The 17,964-nt window shown below is 41.9% G+C and overlaps 1 protein-coding gene across 1 annotated transcript in view; it reads left to right on the top strand.

Moving 5' to 3' along the window:
* LOC124144162 overlaps positions 1-5,471 on the top strand; it is a 128,563-nt gene extending 123,092 nt beyond the window's left edge. Inside the window, exon 16 of the mRNA XM_046513423.2 lies at positions 1,115-5,471. Coding sequence (XP_046369379.1) covers positions 1,115-1,380 — 266 coding nt within the window. The 3' untranslated portion in view covers positions 1,381-5,471. The remainder of the gene's footprint in view (positions 1-1,114) is intronic.
* Positions 5,472-17,964: the final 12,493 nt, after the last annotated feature.

Below are 17,964 nucleotides of genomic sequence, written 5' to 3'. Positions count from 1 at the left end.
CAAGGGAGGCAACTCTCTTGCTGTAGAACAGTTGAGTAGGCAGATGTGAATTCAGGGGAGGTAACTCTCTACCTGGACGACAGTATGTAGATATGTATGTATTCAGGGAAGATAACTCTCTACCTAGAGGACAGTAAATTTACATGTATGCATTCAGGGGAGGCATCTCTCTATCTGGAGGACAGTGAATAGACAGACGTACATTCAAGGGAGGCAACTCTCTACCTGTAGGACAGTAAGTAGGCAGGTGTACATTTAAGGGAGGCAACTCTCTGCCCGGAGGACAGTGTGTAGACAGGTGTGCATTCAGGGTACATTACTCTCTACCTGGAGGACAGTAAGTTGACATGTATGCATTCAGGGGAGGCAACTCTCTACCTGGAGGACAGTTAGTAGACAGGTGTACATTCAAGGGAGGTAACCTCTCTACCTGGAGGACAGTTAGTAGACAGACGTACATTCAAGGGAGGCAACTCTCTACCTGTAGGACAGTAAGTAGGCAGGTGTACATTTAAGGGAGGCAACTCTCTGCCCGGAGGACAGTGTGTAGACAGGTGTGCATTCAGGGGAGGTCACTCTCTACCTGGAGGACAGTTAGTAGACAGGTGTACATTCAAGGGAGGTAACCTCTCTACCTGGAGGACAGTTAGTAGACAGGTGTACATTCAAGGGAGGCAACTCTGTACCTGTAGGACAGTGTGTAGACAGGTGTGCATTCAGGGGAGGTCACTCTCTACCTGGAGGACAGTATGTAGATATGTCTGTATTCAGGGGAGGTAACTCTCTACCTGGAGGACAGTAAGTGGATTTATTTGGATTGGGGGGAGGTCACTCTCTACATTGAGGAAAGAAAGTTGATAGAATGTGGTCAGTCAGGGGACGTCACTCTGGAGGACAGTAAATAAGTACCTTTCAAGAAATCGCCTGCGGTCACGCTCGTTTCGATCATTTTTTTGTCAATCACAGAGGGGTTGTAACATTTTCAAGGGTGTATCTTCCGATTGCTCCAACATATTAGAATGACGTATCCCGGAAGTATACACAATTGTCAGAAATGTTTCCCTATAAATGAATGCTCTCATGAGGTTATAATGACGTCCTGTTCTTCCTCCAGGATCCCGGAGCAAGGTGTGCAAGCCCGCGGACATATCGCCCGTCACCGTGTCTGTCCGCCTGCTGACCAGCGCCATGCCAAACAGATATGACATCGACACCCAAGATAATGGACGGATTGCAAATACAAATATACCCCGCGAGTCACCACGGGAACAGCCTGGAGCGCCAAACCTCGGCGTGATGTACAATAGCGCTGGCAACGTTTGCCTCCCGTCGTTGTTGCTGTTGCTGGCAGCAACGTCCGTGACAATCAGTTCTCGGTGACGGCAATCACGACTGACTCTTGTATGCAATACTTGCTAGCTGATCTTCACTAAGTGCCAAACTATAGAGCAGGGATAAAGCAGATGAGACCGCGACGTTCATTGGCTTGCAATACAGTGACTGGAATGTAACATAGAATATGATTGGTTTGATCTTGTGAGGCGAATGAGGTCATAACAAAGGTTTCCATTGGACATGAGACATATAACGAACGCCCTGATTGGATGTTTGTTACTAGTTTGTTACTAGTAGTAACTGAATAAACCGCCTCCGCTTTGTGTGAAAGTCAAGAATGAAACTGCATAGCGAACGGACTGCTTGTGGCTTGCTGCGCCGCCATATTGCGCTGAGTTTGAACAACCGACGCCCTAGACGCCTAAAGGGGCACTTTCTAACCGGTTCTAAGTCCAGACATTAAGCAAGAACCTTGTGAGCTTATACCCATGCAGTATTCTTAGCCTATTACAAGGAGTTTGCGAGTCAAGTCATCGTTGTCCTTTGATGTCTGGTGTAGAAGTCACAAAACCAGACCGTTGTCGCTGTTTGATACTAGTGTTTACACGCAACACCCTGTATACCGATGTTCGTGTATGACTATGTAGGTTTATCACTGTTGTGTTTAACGTTAAAGTTGGACGACTACGTTGTTTCAGGAGTCAGTTACAAATGCCGGAAACAAGTTATGTTTGTATATTTTATTATCATATAATGTATGTATGTTATTTGTATAATGGTTTACTAGATGGAATGTTAAAGACGTTAGTTTTAACGTCCCCAAATACAACGTTCCATGTACATACTCGTAACTGTTGTTGGTATATCCGTATCAGTCTGTCAGTTTGGATCCGTTTCGTTCTCAGCAACGGTCCTCAAATAAGCAAAACATGTAGCAGTGAAAAAAAGCTTTGTATCTAGCAGATTTAAGGTAAATTGTTATGCCAGTATGCCAAAATATCAAAATTTATTTTTGCTATTATTTGCAACTCGTATATAAATAATGAAGAAGCCGTTGTATATTGCTACCACGTCCTAGTGTGTGATTTGCAAATTATTCAATAGACATATTTTATGAAATAGGTATGTATAGAAATGATTACAGAGAGCTTATGTCAAATAATCTGCTAACCTATTATTGATGTGTAAAGAAGGTATATATGTGCGAGTTGTTCTTAACATGTTCAACAATCCGTTGAAGTGTCCACCCTATCGGATCACACTGAACATGCTTGTGTTATGGGCAATATGCTACCACGATCAGTAACTGCGATGTACTTTGCATCATGCTTGAACACACTGTGTTGTTATGTGTGTTGCACTGAATACTATTGGAGTGTCTTTTATGTTATCAACCAGTCATGCGACAATCACGTGTTACACTTGCAACACGGAGTCAGCATGCAATCCATGCGATACTGTGTTTAATCAGCTGATTAGAGAATGGGATAACTGTATATGTGTATTTCCTTTTTGTGAAAAGCCTGCTAATAAGAAAACATTTACTTTGGGTCAAGGTCATTACAGGTCAAGGTCATTAACTTTGACCTTGCTTCAAGCTGGATATAGAAAGGAAGAGCTTGTTGAAAATATACTAAAGTTATCCTAGTCCATATAACGTAGTATGTATTAATGTAAATATTGTGAATTAATTCATGTTTCCTAGTTCATATTTTAAAGTTATATTTTAAGTTAAAAACATTTAAAAAAAAAGATATTTACAAGAACAAATACGGTACTGATGGTCGAACAGCTCCTTTGCAGTGCAGTGTGTGTTCATATCTATCTTCGTGTTTCCTACCCATATTACCTCCAAACAATTCAAGCGGCAGTCCTTGATCGATCGTTTGTTTTACGCGAAGCATATTTTCTAACAATGCTGTTTTCTCAGCCACAACGAATTGATTCAATGGTCGTCGAAACAGCAGATACATTTAATCTCATTTATTTTATTTTAGTGGTGATTTCGAGACTTAAATAACCACGTTTGTTAAACTGTATCTAAAAACAAGCCGACTTAAACATTATATAATTGAGTTTATTTTGACTCGGAAACTCGTTTATCCGGGCAGTCCGGATAAGCGAGGTTAGACTTAACTTAATCCACCCTGAGCAATACAGGTACATTGTGCAATACAGTCTAGCCACAATGTGCTAGATGTACATCAGGGCATGATAATGAAGGGTGCCCAAGTTACCAGTCTAAATAAGTCTCGCCTCAATGTGTAAAACAAGATGGACACATATTATATCAGTGCATTGTGGCATAAGATAGAAATTAGATTTGAGAGAATACTGATGACAGTAGTTATCGTAGGGTGTAAGGTTATGAAGATGTGTTGTGCAATGTCATAAGCATCGTGGACATCTCCCAAAGAGCGAAAATAACCGGGGAGGGAAAGTAGAAAATCCAGACATCAACTCGGGAGATTTCGGAATTTCCCGTAACCCTACCCAGGTCCATTATGCAATGTTTTACCTGTTTCTTATATTTGTCTTGATATAATCGGAATCTTACAATCGACTCTGCTTTTAGTACAGATTCCTTATGAATATGGAAAGGGTTTTGTCGCTTTTATTTAGGAGTGGTCTGACATAACATGGTACACTGTGTCTGACATAATTATGTATTCTAAACAAGAATACAAGTTGTAGTATCGGAGACATTTTTCGATAAAAATAGTAACATGAAACTCATCACTCGTTCCTCATTTTCAACCTTGTTTTGAAGAATGGTAGTGTCAAAACCATTTGTTAATGCGTCTTATAAATTGTCACTTTTCAAACTGGGTTAATCACAGGTCATCGTTGTTATTTGTCCTCAGTTCGAGGCGACTGTCAAATTCCATGACATAGTTTGCCTAGAACAATCGGAGGATGACAGTACCCTTTAGTGTGGAAAGACTCAAAGTCGCTTGGAATGCATATATCGGGATCCTAGGTGATACAAAATAGGTTACCCGTGGAGCCCGGGTTAAAATAGGTCTTCAGCAACCCATGCTAGGCGACTAATGGTGTCGGGTGGTCAGGGTTGCTGACTTGGTTGATGCATGTCAAGGTATCTTAATTGTGCGGATCGATGCTCATGATGTCAACCACTGGATTGTCTGGTCCAGACTCGAATATTTACAGACCCCCGTTATATAGCAGGAATATTGCTGAGTGCGGCGTTAAACAACAAACAAACAATATAGGTCCACATTCATGAGGGCGAACATGTCATTGACACACGGTTGGAACCCATGGACATATTTGTCCCACCCTGAATGTACAGAAATTATGAATGATAAGGTGCGTGTGTCTGGAAAACTCGATTACGACTAAAGGTCACGTGATGGTAATCCAGGTGTGCCGTTAGCTGTTCAATAGAATCAACCTGTAGATACCTAAACTCCTTGATCATAACAGGGCACGGGTGGGCCTGTGCTCCAAAGAGCTACAATTCGCCGTGCGGAGTTGTATTCCGTAGTTACGCCAGGATACGATTATTGTGGTTTGAATCCAAGATTAACCCTGATAAGGATCCTTGGTCTGTCAGCACCAAACCTGCGGTCGTTGGTCTCACCAAAGTTGTAACCGACAACGTCCTGTGTCACGTTGGGTGTTCTTTCCAAGAAAAACTGTATGAAATACTGTTCAAAGCCGTTTTAAACCAAAATCATTTCTTTGATAATACTAGATATATATTATTTCCGATAGAAATAAAGGCGTGTTTTGCCAGCTTCCTATGTTATCCAAAGTTATATCTCAACCCAGGGAGGTTCATTCTACGTATCAAGTTCCTCAACCAATGGAATGAATATAGCTAGTTGTCTGTCGCGTAGTATGTCACGTCAACACGCATTAGGAACAAGCAATGAATCTTATGTTGGTCACCACACATTATGTATATACATGGTTCATATGAAATCGTACTTTCCTCACGACTGTATATTCATCTCAGTACCGCTGTTCTCCTACCCGCTGTTGTTCGTTGTTGAGTGTTCCCCTCAGGACCCATTACCAACCGCTAGCCTGTAGATTTCTTATTGTGATACAGAAAGCAGTCGTTAACATTATAACTATTGTGAATAATTGAATATGTGAGAATAAAACTATATACCATAGGAACTGTTCTATGTTGTTTGTCCACTTTCCAAAGAATTTGCCAGTTTGAATACAGGAATCGCGCCATACATAATTTCAATACATTTTTTTCGCAATTTATGAAGAACTTCATTTAGGGGGCGACCATTTGGTATTTTTTGGTGGTGGGGCGGTGAGATCATGAAAACCAAAACATCTGTCCCCGATAATGCTGGAAAGAAAAAAAGTTCATTTGACATAGAGGGTGTGCTGCAAAGTAATTTGTTGTGGTACCCAAAAGTTGTTTTTTGATTCTTTCAAAGAAAAAAACAATTGTCTTGAAGCGCTGACCTAAAAACAGTAATCTGTCTCTGACAAGATCCCAGCCCATGTCACGTAACCTGCCTGGACAAACTGCCTCTCTTCAGGGACTTGCAAGAAAATAACTTGTAGACGCGTCTTCAACATCTTTTCTTCCTTACGTTGGGCGGTCGGGTCGCCTAGAGGTTAAAGCGTTAGCTCGTCACGCCGAAGACCCGGTTCGAATCCCGACATGGGTACAATGTGTGAAGCCCATTTCTGGTGTCCCCCGCCGTGATATTGGTGGAATGTTGCTAAAAGCGGCGTAAAACCATACTCACTCACTCTTCCTTACGTTGTTGTCTAATATTCGTGTCTATATAATGTCTTATTTGTGTACTCACATGTACTTGTTCGAAGCTTCCAGTAATGTTGTAAGCGAGTGAGTGATTATGGTTTTACGCCGTTTTTAGCAATATTCCAGTAATATCTGTGAAGACTTTTTTCTATAGACATCATCGACAAGGAGCTGCGCCTGATGCAATGGTGCCACACATAACTTTACTACCTCAGTGCAGTTGGGTCAATTCAAGTCATTTTATTCTCAACACCATCCACGGTGGTACAAGAGCATATTTCTCAGCATATTTATTATTATGGAAATATTACACGTGATGAAAGACTCATAAACTAAGAGTATGATATACATTTTCAGCCGAATTATTGAAATATATTTAGCCAGTATGGTTTTACGTCGCTTTTAGAAATATTCCAGTAATATCACGGCGGAAGACACCAGAAATGGGTTTCACACATTGTATCCATGTAGGGAATAGAACCCGGGTCTTCGGCGTGACGAGCGAACGCTTAACCACTAGGCTACCTTCACCGCCACAATGTTGTAAAAGTCAACTGACCTTTATATAACATGGCCGTTAGATCCCTTGAAAATGTTAAACAATCACAACTAAATCCGAGGTTCTGTCCCTCTTATCATAACGTCAAAGTGCAATCAAACAACTTCGATGGCACATCTGTCCGGTGTTCTGTTGCTCGTTGGTGGACCAGCATCCCTCCCACATCCTCATCCTCATGCGCGTTCTGTCACAGTGTACACAGTTGATAAATGCGTTTCAAAATTGTATTAGCAGCACCATTTGCGTTTTGTTCACTAAAACTCCTTAATATCTCCGAGGTATTCATTTCAAACGAACAACCTACTGGGTTTTTTTCTGAAAATACTCCGCGGACATTCCGGGGCAACCTTGCATCATCAATCACGACAAGGCCACAGGCGATCTTAAAGTAATTTTATCAGATATCTTCTACCAGCTGATCTGTCAAGTCCGGGGGCAGATGACACTCGGATCATGCAGACGCTGACTTGGGGATTATGTTACTGTTAAGATGAATAGAGTTCAGGCCTTATTTTTCTAATGTATTAAAGTGTTAAATACTTTGAAATGATGCTTCTTCGGCTTATATCGGCAGTGATACATTGCACATATAATGTCATGGTAACACCAACAGGGGAGTTAATGTCACCTGACGTTATTGATCGGTCTTGGGCTAAATTGCCTATAAAGGTTATCTAAGTGCTCTTTCAGTTTAACATGAGGCGACTTTTTAAAATATCTCGGACATAAAACGCAAAACTACTGATTCGGCGTGGAACAATACTCACTCAAACATGGAAATAACACAAACGATAACTCCTCTTGTAGAGTTATCTCCCTTAGTTAAGGGGTGTGTTACGTTTCCGAATAGGTCCGACGTTGTTCACATCACACATGACCTACCAGACGTTCAGAGTAGCAATGGTCGCATTCCGTATTAAGGGACGCACAGAGTAGCAATTGTCGCACTCCATATAAAAGGACGTTCAGAGTAGCAATGGCCTCACTCCGTATAAAGGGACGTTCAGAGTAGCAATGGCCTCACTCCGTATAAAGGGGCGTTCAGAGTAGCAATGGCCTCACTCCGTATAAAGGGGCGTTCAGAGTAGCAATGGCCTCACTCCGTATAAAGGGGCGTTCAGAGTAGCAATGGCCTCACTCCGTATAAAGGGACGTTCAGAGTAGCAATGGTCGCATTCCGTATTAAGGGACGCACAGAGTAGCAATTGTCGCACTCCGTATAAAAGGACGTTCAGAGTAGCAATGGCCTCACTCCGTATAAAGGGACGTTCAGAGTAGCAATGGCCTCACTCCGTATAAAGGGGCGTTCAGAGTAGCAATGGCCTCACTCCGTATAAAGGGACGTTCAGAGTAGCAATGGTCGCATTCCGTATTAAGGGACGCACAGAGTAGCAATTGTCGCACTCCGTATAAAAGGACGTTCAGAGTAGCAATGGCCTCACTCCGTATAAAGGGACGTTCAGAGTAGCAATGGCCTCACTCCGTATAAAGGGGCGTTCAGAGTAGCAATGGCCTCACTCCATATAAAGGGGCGTTCAGAGTAGCAATGGTCGCACTCCGTATAAAGGGGCGTTCAGAGTAGCAATGGTCGCACTCCTTATAAAGGGACGTATAGAGTAGCAATGGCCTCACTCCGTATAAAGGGGCGTTTAGAGTAGCAATGGTCGCACTCCCTATAAAGGGACGTATAGAGTAGCAATGGTCACACTCCATATAAAGGGGCGTTTAGAGTAGCAATGGTCGCACTCCATATAAAGGGACGTATAGAGTAGCAATGGTCACACTCCATATAAAGGGGCGTTCAGAGTAGCAATGGTTGCACTCCGTATAAAGGGGTGTTCAGAGTAGCAATGGTCGCACTCCGTATAAAGGGGTGTTCAGAGTAGCAATGGTCGCACTCCGTATAAAGGGCTGTAAAGTGTAGCAATGGTCGTGTGGGTGCTCGCGCGTGTGTGTTTGTGGTGGTGAAGGTAGCCTTGTGCTAGTGCGGGCTTATCCTCGTTTCCAATGTGCTAACCCTCTGTTTAAAATGGATACTTTATCTCGGACACATATCCGAACAAATGTTTCTTAAGGCAACGGAATCTTGTGGCGTATTATTCAAGTTTTATGTCTGAGAGTCATAAGCTACTTACCCGAAATGAACCACCCCCCCCCCCCCCCCCCCACCCCCACCACCCCCACCACCACCGTCCACCCACCACCCACACGCACCATACCCCAAAACACCAACCCTCCCCAACTCGTCAATCAGCATCCAACTGACAGTACAGCAAAACATCAAACAGCAAACTCTGACGTTAAAAAAATGCACAAAACAAAAGGTCCCTGGTCCCAAAAGGTGTCTAATGTACGGAGTCAATACCCACTCTAACCTGCAGTAAGCACTCGTGAGCACTAGGCTATCAGGAAGACTACACTAATCCCCATAAATATGTTTACCATGGACGTTAAGCATGGCACCCTCAAGGGTATTGCACGGTTCCAGAACCTTCAGGAGTACCAACCAGAGGCTTAATGCCACCCGATAGAGCCCTGGAGATCTTCCACCGTTTATGTGCCGTGCTTCTTTCGAGAAATTATTATTACTTCCCCACAATATGTCAATGCCTTTGCATAACTACAGAGCCTCCTATCATAATTTACCGACAGAGACAGGCAGATGGCGTGGTCTGCCCCGCGGGGACAGAACATGCCGTCATGCGACTAGCTATCTATTGCAGGCGAATTATACTGACAACTTAAACGTCCTTATTTTAACTCTCATAGATATATGTATTTACAGCAAAATATTTTCTTGTCTAAGCCTATTTAAAATTTAGAATTAACGACAAGACTACAAGATATCAAGAAACTTTCTTAATATAGGGGCGGTGGGGTAGCCAAGTGGTTAGAGCATTCGCTCGTCACGCCGAAGGCCCGGGTTCGATTTCCCACATGGGTACAATGAGTGAAGCCTATTTCTGGTGTCTTCCGCCCTGATATTGCTGGAATATTGCTAAACGCGGCGTAAAACCATACTGGCTAAATATATTTCAGTTATTCTCGCTGATAATGTATATCATACTGTTAGTTTATGAGTCTTTCATCACGTGTCATATTTCCATAATTGTAAATATGCTGTGAAATATGCTCTTGTACCACCATGGATGGTTTTGGGAATAAATGACTTGAATTGACCCAACTGCACTGGGGTAGTAAAGTTATGTGTGGCACCATTGCATTAGGCACAGCTCCTGGTCGATGATGTCTATAGACAGTAGTCTTCACAGAGTCTCACATGCGACTAAGCAATACCCTTGGAACCTAAACGCTATTGAGGGAACGGAGCTCGTATGCTTGACCATTCGTTCTTATATCACCAAACTTTTCAAGGTAACTAAATTACTTGCGAAAATGCAGATGTGTAATCCTCTATGTTATTGGTTTTGTGGTTTAGCTTTCAAAAATCTCAACACCCTTGTGCATTGAATACCGTAATTCATACTAACGTTGGGTCATTTGTCTCTTGTGTCTTTCCTTCAGGAAAATATTAGTATTCGAATTTCTATGGAATACTGTAAGGGACATTCTCGCGATCTCGCATTCTCGCGATCTCGACCTTTGGAAACGAGGTAAATATGCCCAAAACACGAGAATGCGAGATCGCGAGAATGTCCCTTACAGTATTCCATAAATTTCAGTATCTTTCCTTTGATATTTTAGGGCACCAAATGCCAAAAAAAACTTCTTGGTTTTGTGTTGTCTCCATCTTAAGAGCACATGCCTATGTATGTTGTAGAGAGATGCATGTTGATCTTGGCCCCACCACGGCGATAATACAATCATGTCTTCTACTTGACATACTGTCTGTCACCATTGCCACAGTCCCTGTAATGGATCAAGTAAGTAGTGGCTGTGAAGAAGTCAATGACTGAACGTGCAGCGAGATGGCTGCCAGATGTGATTGGAGGACAGTGCGTAAAATGAGTTCGTTGAGGGGTTTATTATCTACACCCACTCAGCAACTAAAACTGACTATGATTTTCACTATTTAGTCCTGTACTTTTAACATTGTCACTTATGTTGAACGTGTCCACAGATATAAGTGTCATATTGTGAACAACTGCGGATGGTGTGCTTAGCTCCCTTTGCTCAGTGATGTAGGTGGGAAGCCGGCTACGTTTTGTATTTAGAGTGAGTGAGTAGTGTTTAATGCCGCTTTTAACAACATCCCGGTTATATCACGGTGTGTCAGCTTAATGTGGGAAGAAAGCCCGAACTGATGCAGGTCTTTTACCACTTCGGTGGAACCCACGAGCATGGTATGATGCTGACAAACCTAGAAAGATAATCGGGGCGAACTGGGATTCGAACCCACTATCATAGGTTTCTCGTGCCAAAGGGACGCAACTCTGCACAGCGAATTGCGGCGCCTTAAACAACTAAGGCATCCGTGCTCCTTTGTATTTAGAAGGAATAATCATGCATGCACACGTGTGCATGAATACCGAGGTATTTCAAAAATGTATAACGTCACTATAGATGCCTTCAAGGTTTTCTGGTCTCTTCTGAAAACAAGAAACAACAACTGGTAACTTTTTTAAAGTCTGCTTTGATTTAAAACTTTTAAAATAAAAATAATACATAATACACAACTGATGAGTATCTTTGACATCTTATTTGAAAACAGAAAAATATGCTTTTTTCGCACATGTACCACATTTCAAACATGGTAGGGATCGTGTGGTTAAAAATCCATTTCTTACCCCAGACTTCATTGAACCAAGTTACTTTTACACAAATTACCCAGCTACAGATTACGTTTTACAGACGGCTGCTGGAATGAGTGATGGGTGAATAAATATAATCCTCATGCATAAAAACAAGCTCGGTATACTTTCTTTTGTCCCTCAGTTTACTATTTCGGTTTCGATTTCGATTTGTTTGGGTGGCAACAAACAAACAAACATGAAGGCCACCTGAACAGTTTTATACCAACTTTCAAACGATTATTTGATAATCTTCATCAATAATCTGACTAAGTTTGCAGTGTTTCGGCGACTGTTTTCAGTCTAGTAACGTCTTGATAACGTGTGAAATATTTTGGTCAAATCCAAGTTCAGAGTGTGTATCTTCTTTTTCCCGGCAGTTTATATTTTTTGGTCAAATCCAAGTTCATGTGTATACTTTCTTTGTCCAGTAGTTTATGTTAGGTCGTTATCTTTTTATATCTTTTATTGAAGTCCTGACATCCAAAATTTATTATGTGGAAAATTATACTTGTGTGTATAATGTATAAAGTGCAAGAACGAAGACATGTTCAATGCGCTGACAATAATAGTGTATGAATCATATTCAAATAAATCTGTCTGCCTGTCTGTCTGTAGGAAAATATTTGGTTGTGTGTAACCTACTTGAATGATTGATAGAAGGCATTACCACTATTTCTGACAGAGCGACATATATAATATACACTTTCCTGTCAAGGATTTCACTTTCGTTATTAATCAGGTTCAACAACACCAAATCAGAATCAGTCGTTCGACCAGCAATTTTGGAAGACTGAAAGTAGATTGAGAAATCTAGCAGATGTGATTGGATGATTTTGTGTCATATTTTTATGTTTTTTAAATGTACATCCATCCAGTAATTAAAACTGACCATGTTTGTCAATATGTAGTGCGGTCTTTTTTTACTTTTTACATGATTGCTTACGCTGAATCTGACCACAGATATTTTCAAACAGGTGACATTTGCTGCGGAACTGGGGGCGGTGTGTTTAACTTGCTGCACTCGGAAAAGGAACCGGATAATGTTGCCAAAATGTTTTGTTTATATTGTGGCTTTAAGACCAGACTGGGTTCACATGTACACGTAATAGCTGTTGAATGCCTAGTTATTATATCAAGGATGTTTCACCCGTTTGTATAGTATCACACCTGCTGCGGTACCTTTTACCTACTAGTATATACAACACCGTACTGCATATGAGTGTAACCCATGTTACACGCATGTTACCTGTATCAACCATATTGGTAGGTACTAAATAAGAACTTAATCGGTGTCAGGTTGGCCAGCGAGTCAACTTTAGGCACGTAATGTATTATAGAATCAGTGGACACGACGGGTGTTCCCGGCGGGCAGGATACGCTCACGTTTTCGCGAACACCTGATATTATCATTATTTGATAGTAATTCATTAACACATGTTTATGATATACTCGGAATCGTACTATGGACTCTTTCTTACGCTTATGGAAATGGTGTTGTCGCTTATATTTGTGTAAATACAAACCTTATTAATCCGACCAAACTAATGTCGGAGCAAGCGGAAAGCAACGTTTCGGATTTTCAATTCAAAACCTCTAGTTCAGCACTTTTGTTACTGTCTGTGATTAATTCATGGCCAGATCTATAACTCTACTTGAGAACAATGCCAGTTGTTCTGACATCACAATATGTTCCAAACGACAGTTCTTCCTTTCTGTCTGCCTGGCCCAAACCTAAAAAATGACCAGTCCACATGGCTCAGACATGTTTCGCAAAAACCAATTTAGCAAAGAGACGGGAAGAGGAAACAAGCTAAAAAAAGTAATTGTCTGATATTTCTTTATACTTCGATGCCACAATGTCACGTAGACATTTGCCTACATTTGTTATCACGGTTTAGGCAGTTCCCAATACATTCCACCAATTACACACACAAAAACTATTGGCACAGTCGGTCTGAAAAACTGATTGCCATCATACAATCACATCTGTATTGCATCAGAATGGTTGAGAGAGAATGCAGGATAGGTAGTACTCAACAAAGGGCGATCTCAGTACCTGAGTCATAAGCATGAGGTGTGAGCTCCGCATGGTCACCATGGTTACAAGACCAGAATTGGCACCTGGTCCTGAGTTTAATATCTGAGCTACGAACTGATTAGGAACGGTAAGGAGAAGGCGTGACTCTCTAAATCTTCTATCGGAGCGGACACAATTATCACACAAGTTACGCCGAATTGCACCTTCCACAGACTATTCCTCCGCGGCAAACTAGGTTATGTTACCATAGTCTTCTTTGCTTTCCAACGCCGTGATCATTTCTTTTCAGAAGTTATTACACGGCCTGCCTCATAAGACGCCAAGTATGAAATATTCACTCTGGTTTGATGAAATATTTATTAAATATTGTCATATTCTTCACACATTATGCCAAGCAAGATGATTGGACTTAAAATGATGTTTGAACGGTGAGTTAAGCTCGCATTTCCTACAAGTGCCACGGGACGAATTTAAGAATTAAAGCTTCTTTAAAACTAAAAACAATCATGTCTTTAAATTTGAAAGGTCACCAATGTGTCCTGCAGTCGGAGTTGTAATGGCTGATTGTACTGGAGGGGGTATTATTTTACGACGTGCTTTTGCAATATTCTAGCACTGCCACAGTGAAGAACCTACACTAGCATCGCTTGCATCCTGGGCATTCAAATAGTTGGCGACCGCCTCGGTGGTGTAGTGGATCGAGAGTCTGTCCAGAGAGCGGCAGGTCGGTGGTTCGATCCCCTGGCCGCGTCATACCAAAAGACGTTAAAAGATGGTACCTGTTGTTACCCTGCCTGGCGCTCGGCATTAAGGGGGTAATGCCAATAACTGATTTCTCCCTTGAAGATCCGGGTTAGAATTCAGCAACCAACGCTTGTAAGAGGCGACTAACGGGATCGGGTGGTCAGGTTCGCTGACTTGGTTGAAGCATGTCATCGTATACCGTTTGCGTAGACCGATGCTCATGATGTCAATCACTGGATTGTCTTGTCGGGACTCGATTATTTACAGACCGCCGACATATAGCTGGAATATTGCTGTGCGGCGTTAAACAACAAACAATAACTGAGTCTTGACATTTCAAGCTTGAGTTCAATCTGAACCAAGAAACAGAAACTGAAATAAAGATGGTTGCGACATTAAACCATGACATCTTGTTCGCCAATACAATGTTTCTATCAGGTCTGCACTACCGCCATATCAATGCTAAAGTTGGTGAGCTGGTTTTTAGTCGGCCTTGAAAATGAAAGAACTGTAGTTAAATTTCATTATCTCTCTTTAACCATAATACCGCTGATAAAAAGCATTAAAAATTCATTCAATTTAAATTGCAGTAGACAGGTTGTTTTGTTAATCTGAAATAACATACTAAACCTACACGAGTCTTAAAATGTAGTAACCGCTTCCGTATTGTGAAAAGGTTGTACCGTGAATTGAATCCACTCATCTTTTCCTGAAGCCATTGATTGTGATGCATGACTCGAGGCATTGCGATTCCATGGTGTAAGGGAGGTAACTCGTTAATTACGAAACAACCCTTGGCAATCACAGTACGATGCCTGCTGTGTTACATATCTCCTTACTCGGTTACATACTCTCTCTCTCTCTCTCTCTCTCTCTCTCTCTCTCTCTCTCTCTCTCTCTCTCTCTCTCTCTCTCTCAATGGATCAATTCAGGCGTTTCTCCCACGCCATCACCCACCAATTTGTGATTTGTGACAGCAGAAGTACAACTATTGACAGATAGTTGACAGATCGATCCCCCAGGATCGATTATTTGGAGGTCGCCATGATTTAGTTGTTTTAACTTACTTGAAGAACAATATCCACTCAAGTACTTAAAGCAATACACGCTACCTATAAAAGGTCAATTGAACCGTGTTCGGGGGGTTCACTAGTGTTAAACGGGCAAGGCTTTCCTCCAACAACAAGATAGCCTGCAATGATAATACTGAAATACTGACTGTTTAATGTTAAACCAAACTCACACACTGATACGTTGTGATGCCCTTATCAACAGTAAGTACATGTTTGAGTATGGTTTTACGCCGCTTTCAGCAACATTCAGCAATATCACCGCGGGGGACACCAGCAATGGGCTTCACACATTGTACCCATGTCGGCGCCGCGATTCGCTGTGCAGAGTTGCGTCCCTTGGGCACGCCAGAAACCTATGATTGTGGGTTCGAATCCGGGTTCGCTCCATTACGTTTCTAGGTTTGTCAGCACCATACCCGTGATCGTGGGTTGCACCAAAGCGATGAACGTCTGAGACCTGCATCACTTCAGGCTTTCCTCCCACATCAAGCTGACACGCCGTGACATAACTTGAATACTGTTCAAAACGGCGTAAAACACAACTCACTCACTATAATTATTTTCGCTACATTTTAGTCATATTATCAATTTTGACGATTTCAGATCGGAGCTGTCTATGACTGGTGTGGTTTCAAAAGTGTGTGCTTTACGGAGTTATTCCTTTTTCATATAGGTTTGGGTTTTACACAACGGACAAAGAGAAAGAATAAAATAATATTTAAATTATTTGTTTTATATATAAACATGTTCGTATCACAATATGGCAGCTACAAAACCGTTATTTTACATTTCTCCAAGACGAGTGAGTGAATGAGTATGGTTTAGGCCGCTTTTAGCAATATTCCAGCAATATCACGGCGCGGGGACACCAGAAATGGGCTTCTCCAAGAAGAAGAAATGTAAATTAAATATTTTAGAACCGTTCATGAGAATATTCAAGTTTAAATAGTTAGTTACTGTATTACATCAGCTGAAATCAACTCAAACATTGTTGTTTATCAAGTCAAAATACAAATTTTGAACGAGAATTGAAAAGCGGTGTGTAAAGTTTATTACATGGTAATCGAACCAGCAAACTCAAATCATTCATTCATTTGTCGTTGCAGAGAGCACTCCGTACCGAGTTATTTCCCTTAGTCCAGTCACTGTTAGGATGCGCAGCAGCCCGGAACCAGTTGCTTGTGGTGGCTTTGAGGATAAACAGTGTTCAACATATCTTACAGGATCATATGGACTATATACTACAAGATTAACAAAATATTCAAATGTTATTTGCTGTGTTTTTATTTATTTTCACACCCATATGACTTAACACAAGTTGTTAAGAAAAAAATGTTTCAGATGTATTTGGGCTTAATCCTGTTTTTCACAACGCACACAACGACTTAATCGACAGTTGACGACCATCTGAGGACCCGACACCTTGCATTCGCATAACCATCTCATCCTACCGGGTACCCATTCGCTGCTCGGTGGACAGAGGTAGGTTTCGTATCGACTGGTCATTACTACATTAACCGCGACGCCAGGAATGAGTGACCCCCTGTCAGACTGAATATATGCATGATGGGGGTCTGAGTCTAGATCTACGACAAATCCTTTCCTTTGTCTCGTATACAGCACGCGTACGCACACACAGGCACACGCGCACGCACACACATACACAGGTGCACGCGCACACAAACAGCACGTACACATACACCACGCACACACAAACACACGCGCAGGCACACACAAACACGCGTAGGCACACATACGTGACGCACGTACACTAGAATTTGACATTGATATCTTTTGGTTATCTTTGAACCGACACAAACATGTGTTTTGTAAGCTGGCTACAATATATGATCCGACTTATTCTTCGATTCCCACCCAGGTGTCGTGAATAATCGGTGCTCTTGCTATCACCCACCAATTTGTCTGGCCCAGGATCAATTATTTGGAGGTCGGCATGATTTAGTTGTTTTATCTTACTTGAGGAACAATATCCACTCAAGCACTTAAAGCAATACACGCTACCTATACAAGGTCAATTGAACCGTGTTCGGGGGATTCACTAGTGTTAAACGGGCAAGGCTTTCCTCCAACAACAAGATAGCCTGCAATAATAATACTGAAATACTGTTTAATGTTAAACCAAACTCATACACTGTCAAAGCTAAAGCTACAATAGTTACCACTCATTGTCCGTGATGGAAGTGATACGCTGTGAAGCCCTTATCAACAAGAGTGAGTGAGTGAGTGAGTATGGTTTTTACGCCGCTTTTAGCAATATTCCAGCAATATCACGGCGGGAGACACCAGAAATGGGCTACACACATTGTACCCATGTCGGGAATCGAACCCGGGTTTTCGGCGTGACGAGCGAATGCTTTAACCACTAGGCTACCCGACCGCCCTTATCAACAAGAGAAATACATCCTGCTGCTATCATGAACAATGTGCATGTTGGCCGATGTCATTGTTACTGCCGCTAGCTTAGTTTGCTGATTTGTTGTTTAACGACGCACTCAGCAATATTCCAGCTATATGACGTCGGTCTGTAAATAATCGAGTCTGGAACAGACAATCCAGTGATATCATGAGCATCGATCCACGCAATTAGGATACGATGACATGCATTAACCAAGTCAGCCAGCCTGACCACCTGATCCCGTTAGTCGCCTCTTACCAAAAGCATGGGTTGCTAAACCTAT

This window comes from Haliotis rufescens, unplaced genomic scaffold, assembly GCF_023055435.1.
Source record: "Haliotis rufescens isolate VD_foot unplaced genomic scaffold, xgHalRufe1.0.p SCAF_7, whole genome shotgun sequence".
Classification (NCBI taxonomy): domain Eukaryota; kingdom Metazoa; phylum Mollusca; class Gastropoda; order Lepetellida; family Haliotidae; genus Haliotis; species Haliotis rufescens.
This window is presented reverse-complemented; position numbering and strand designations above follow the sequence as displayed.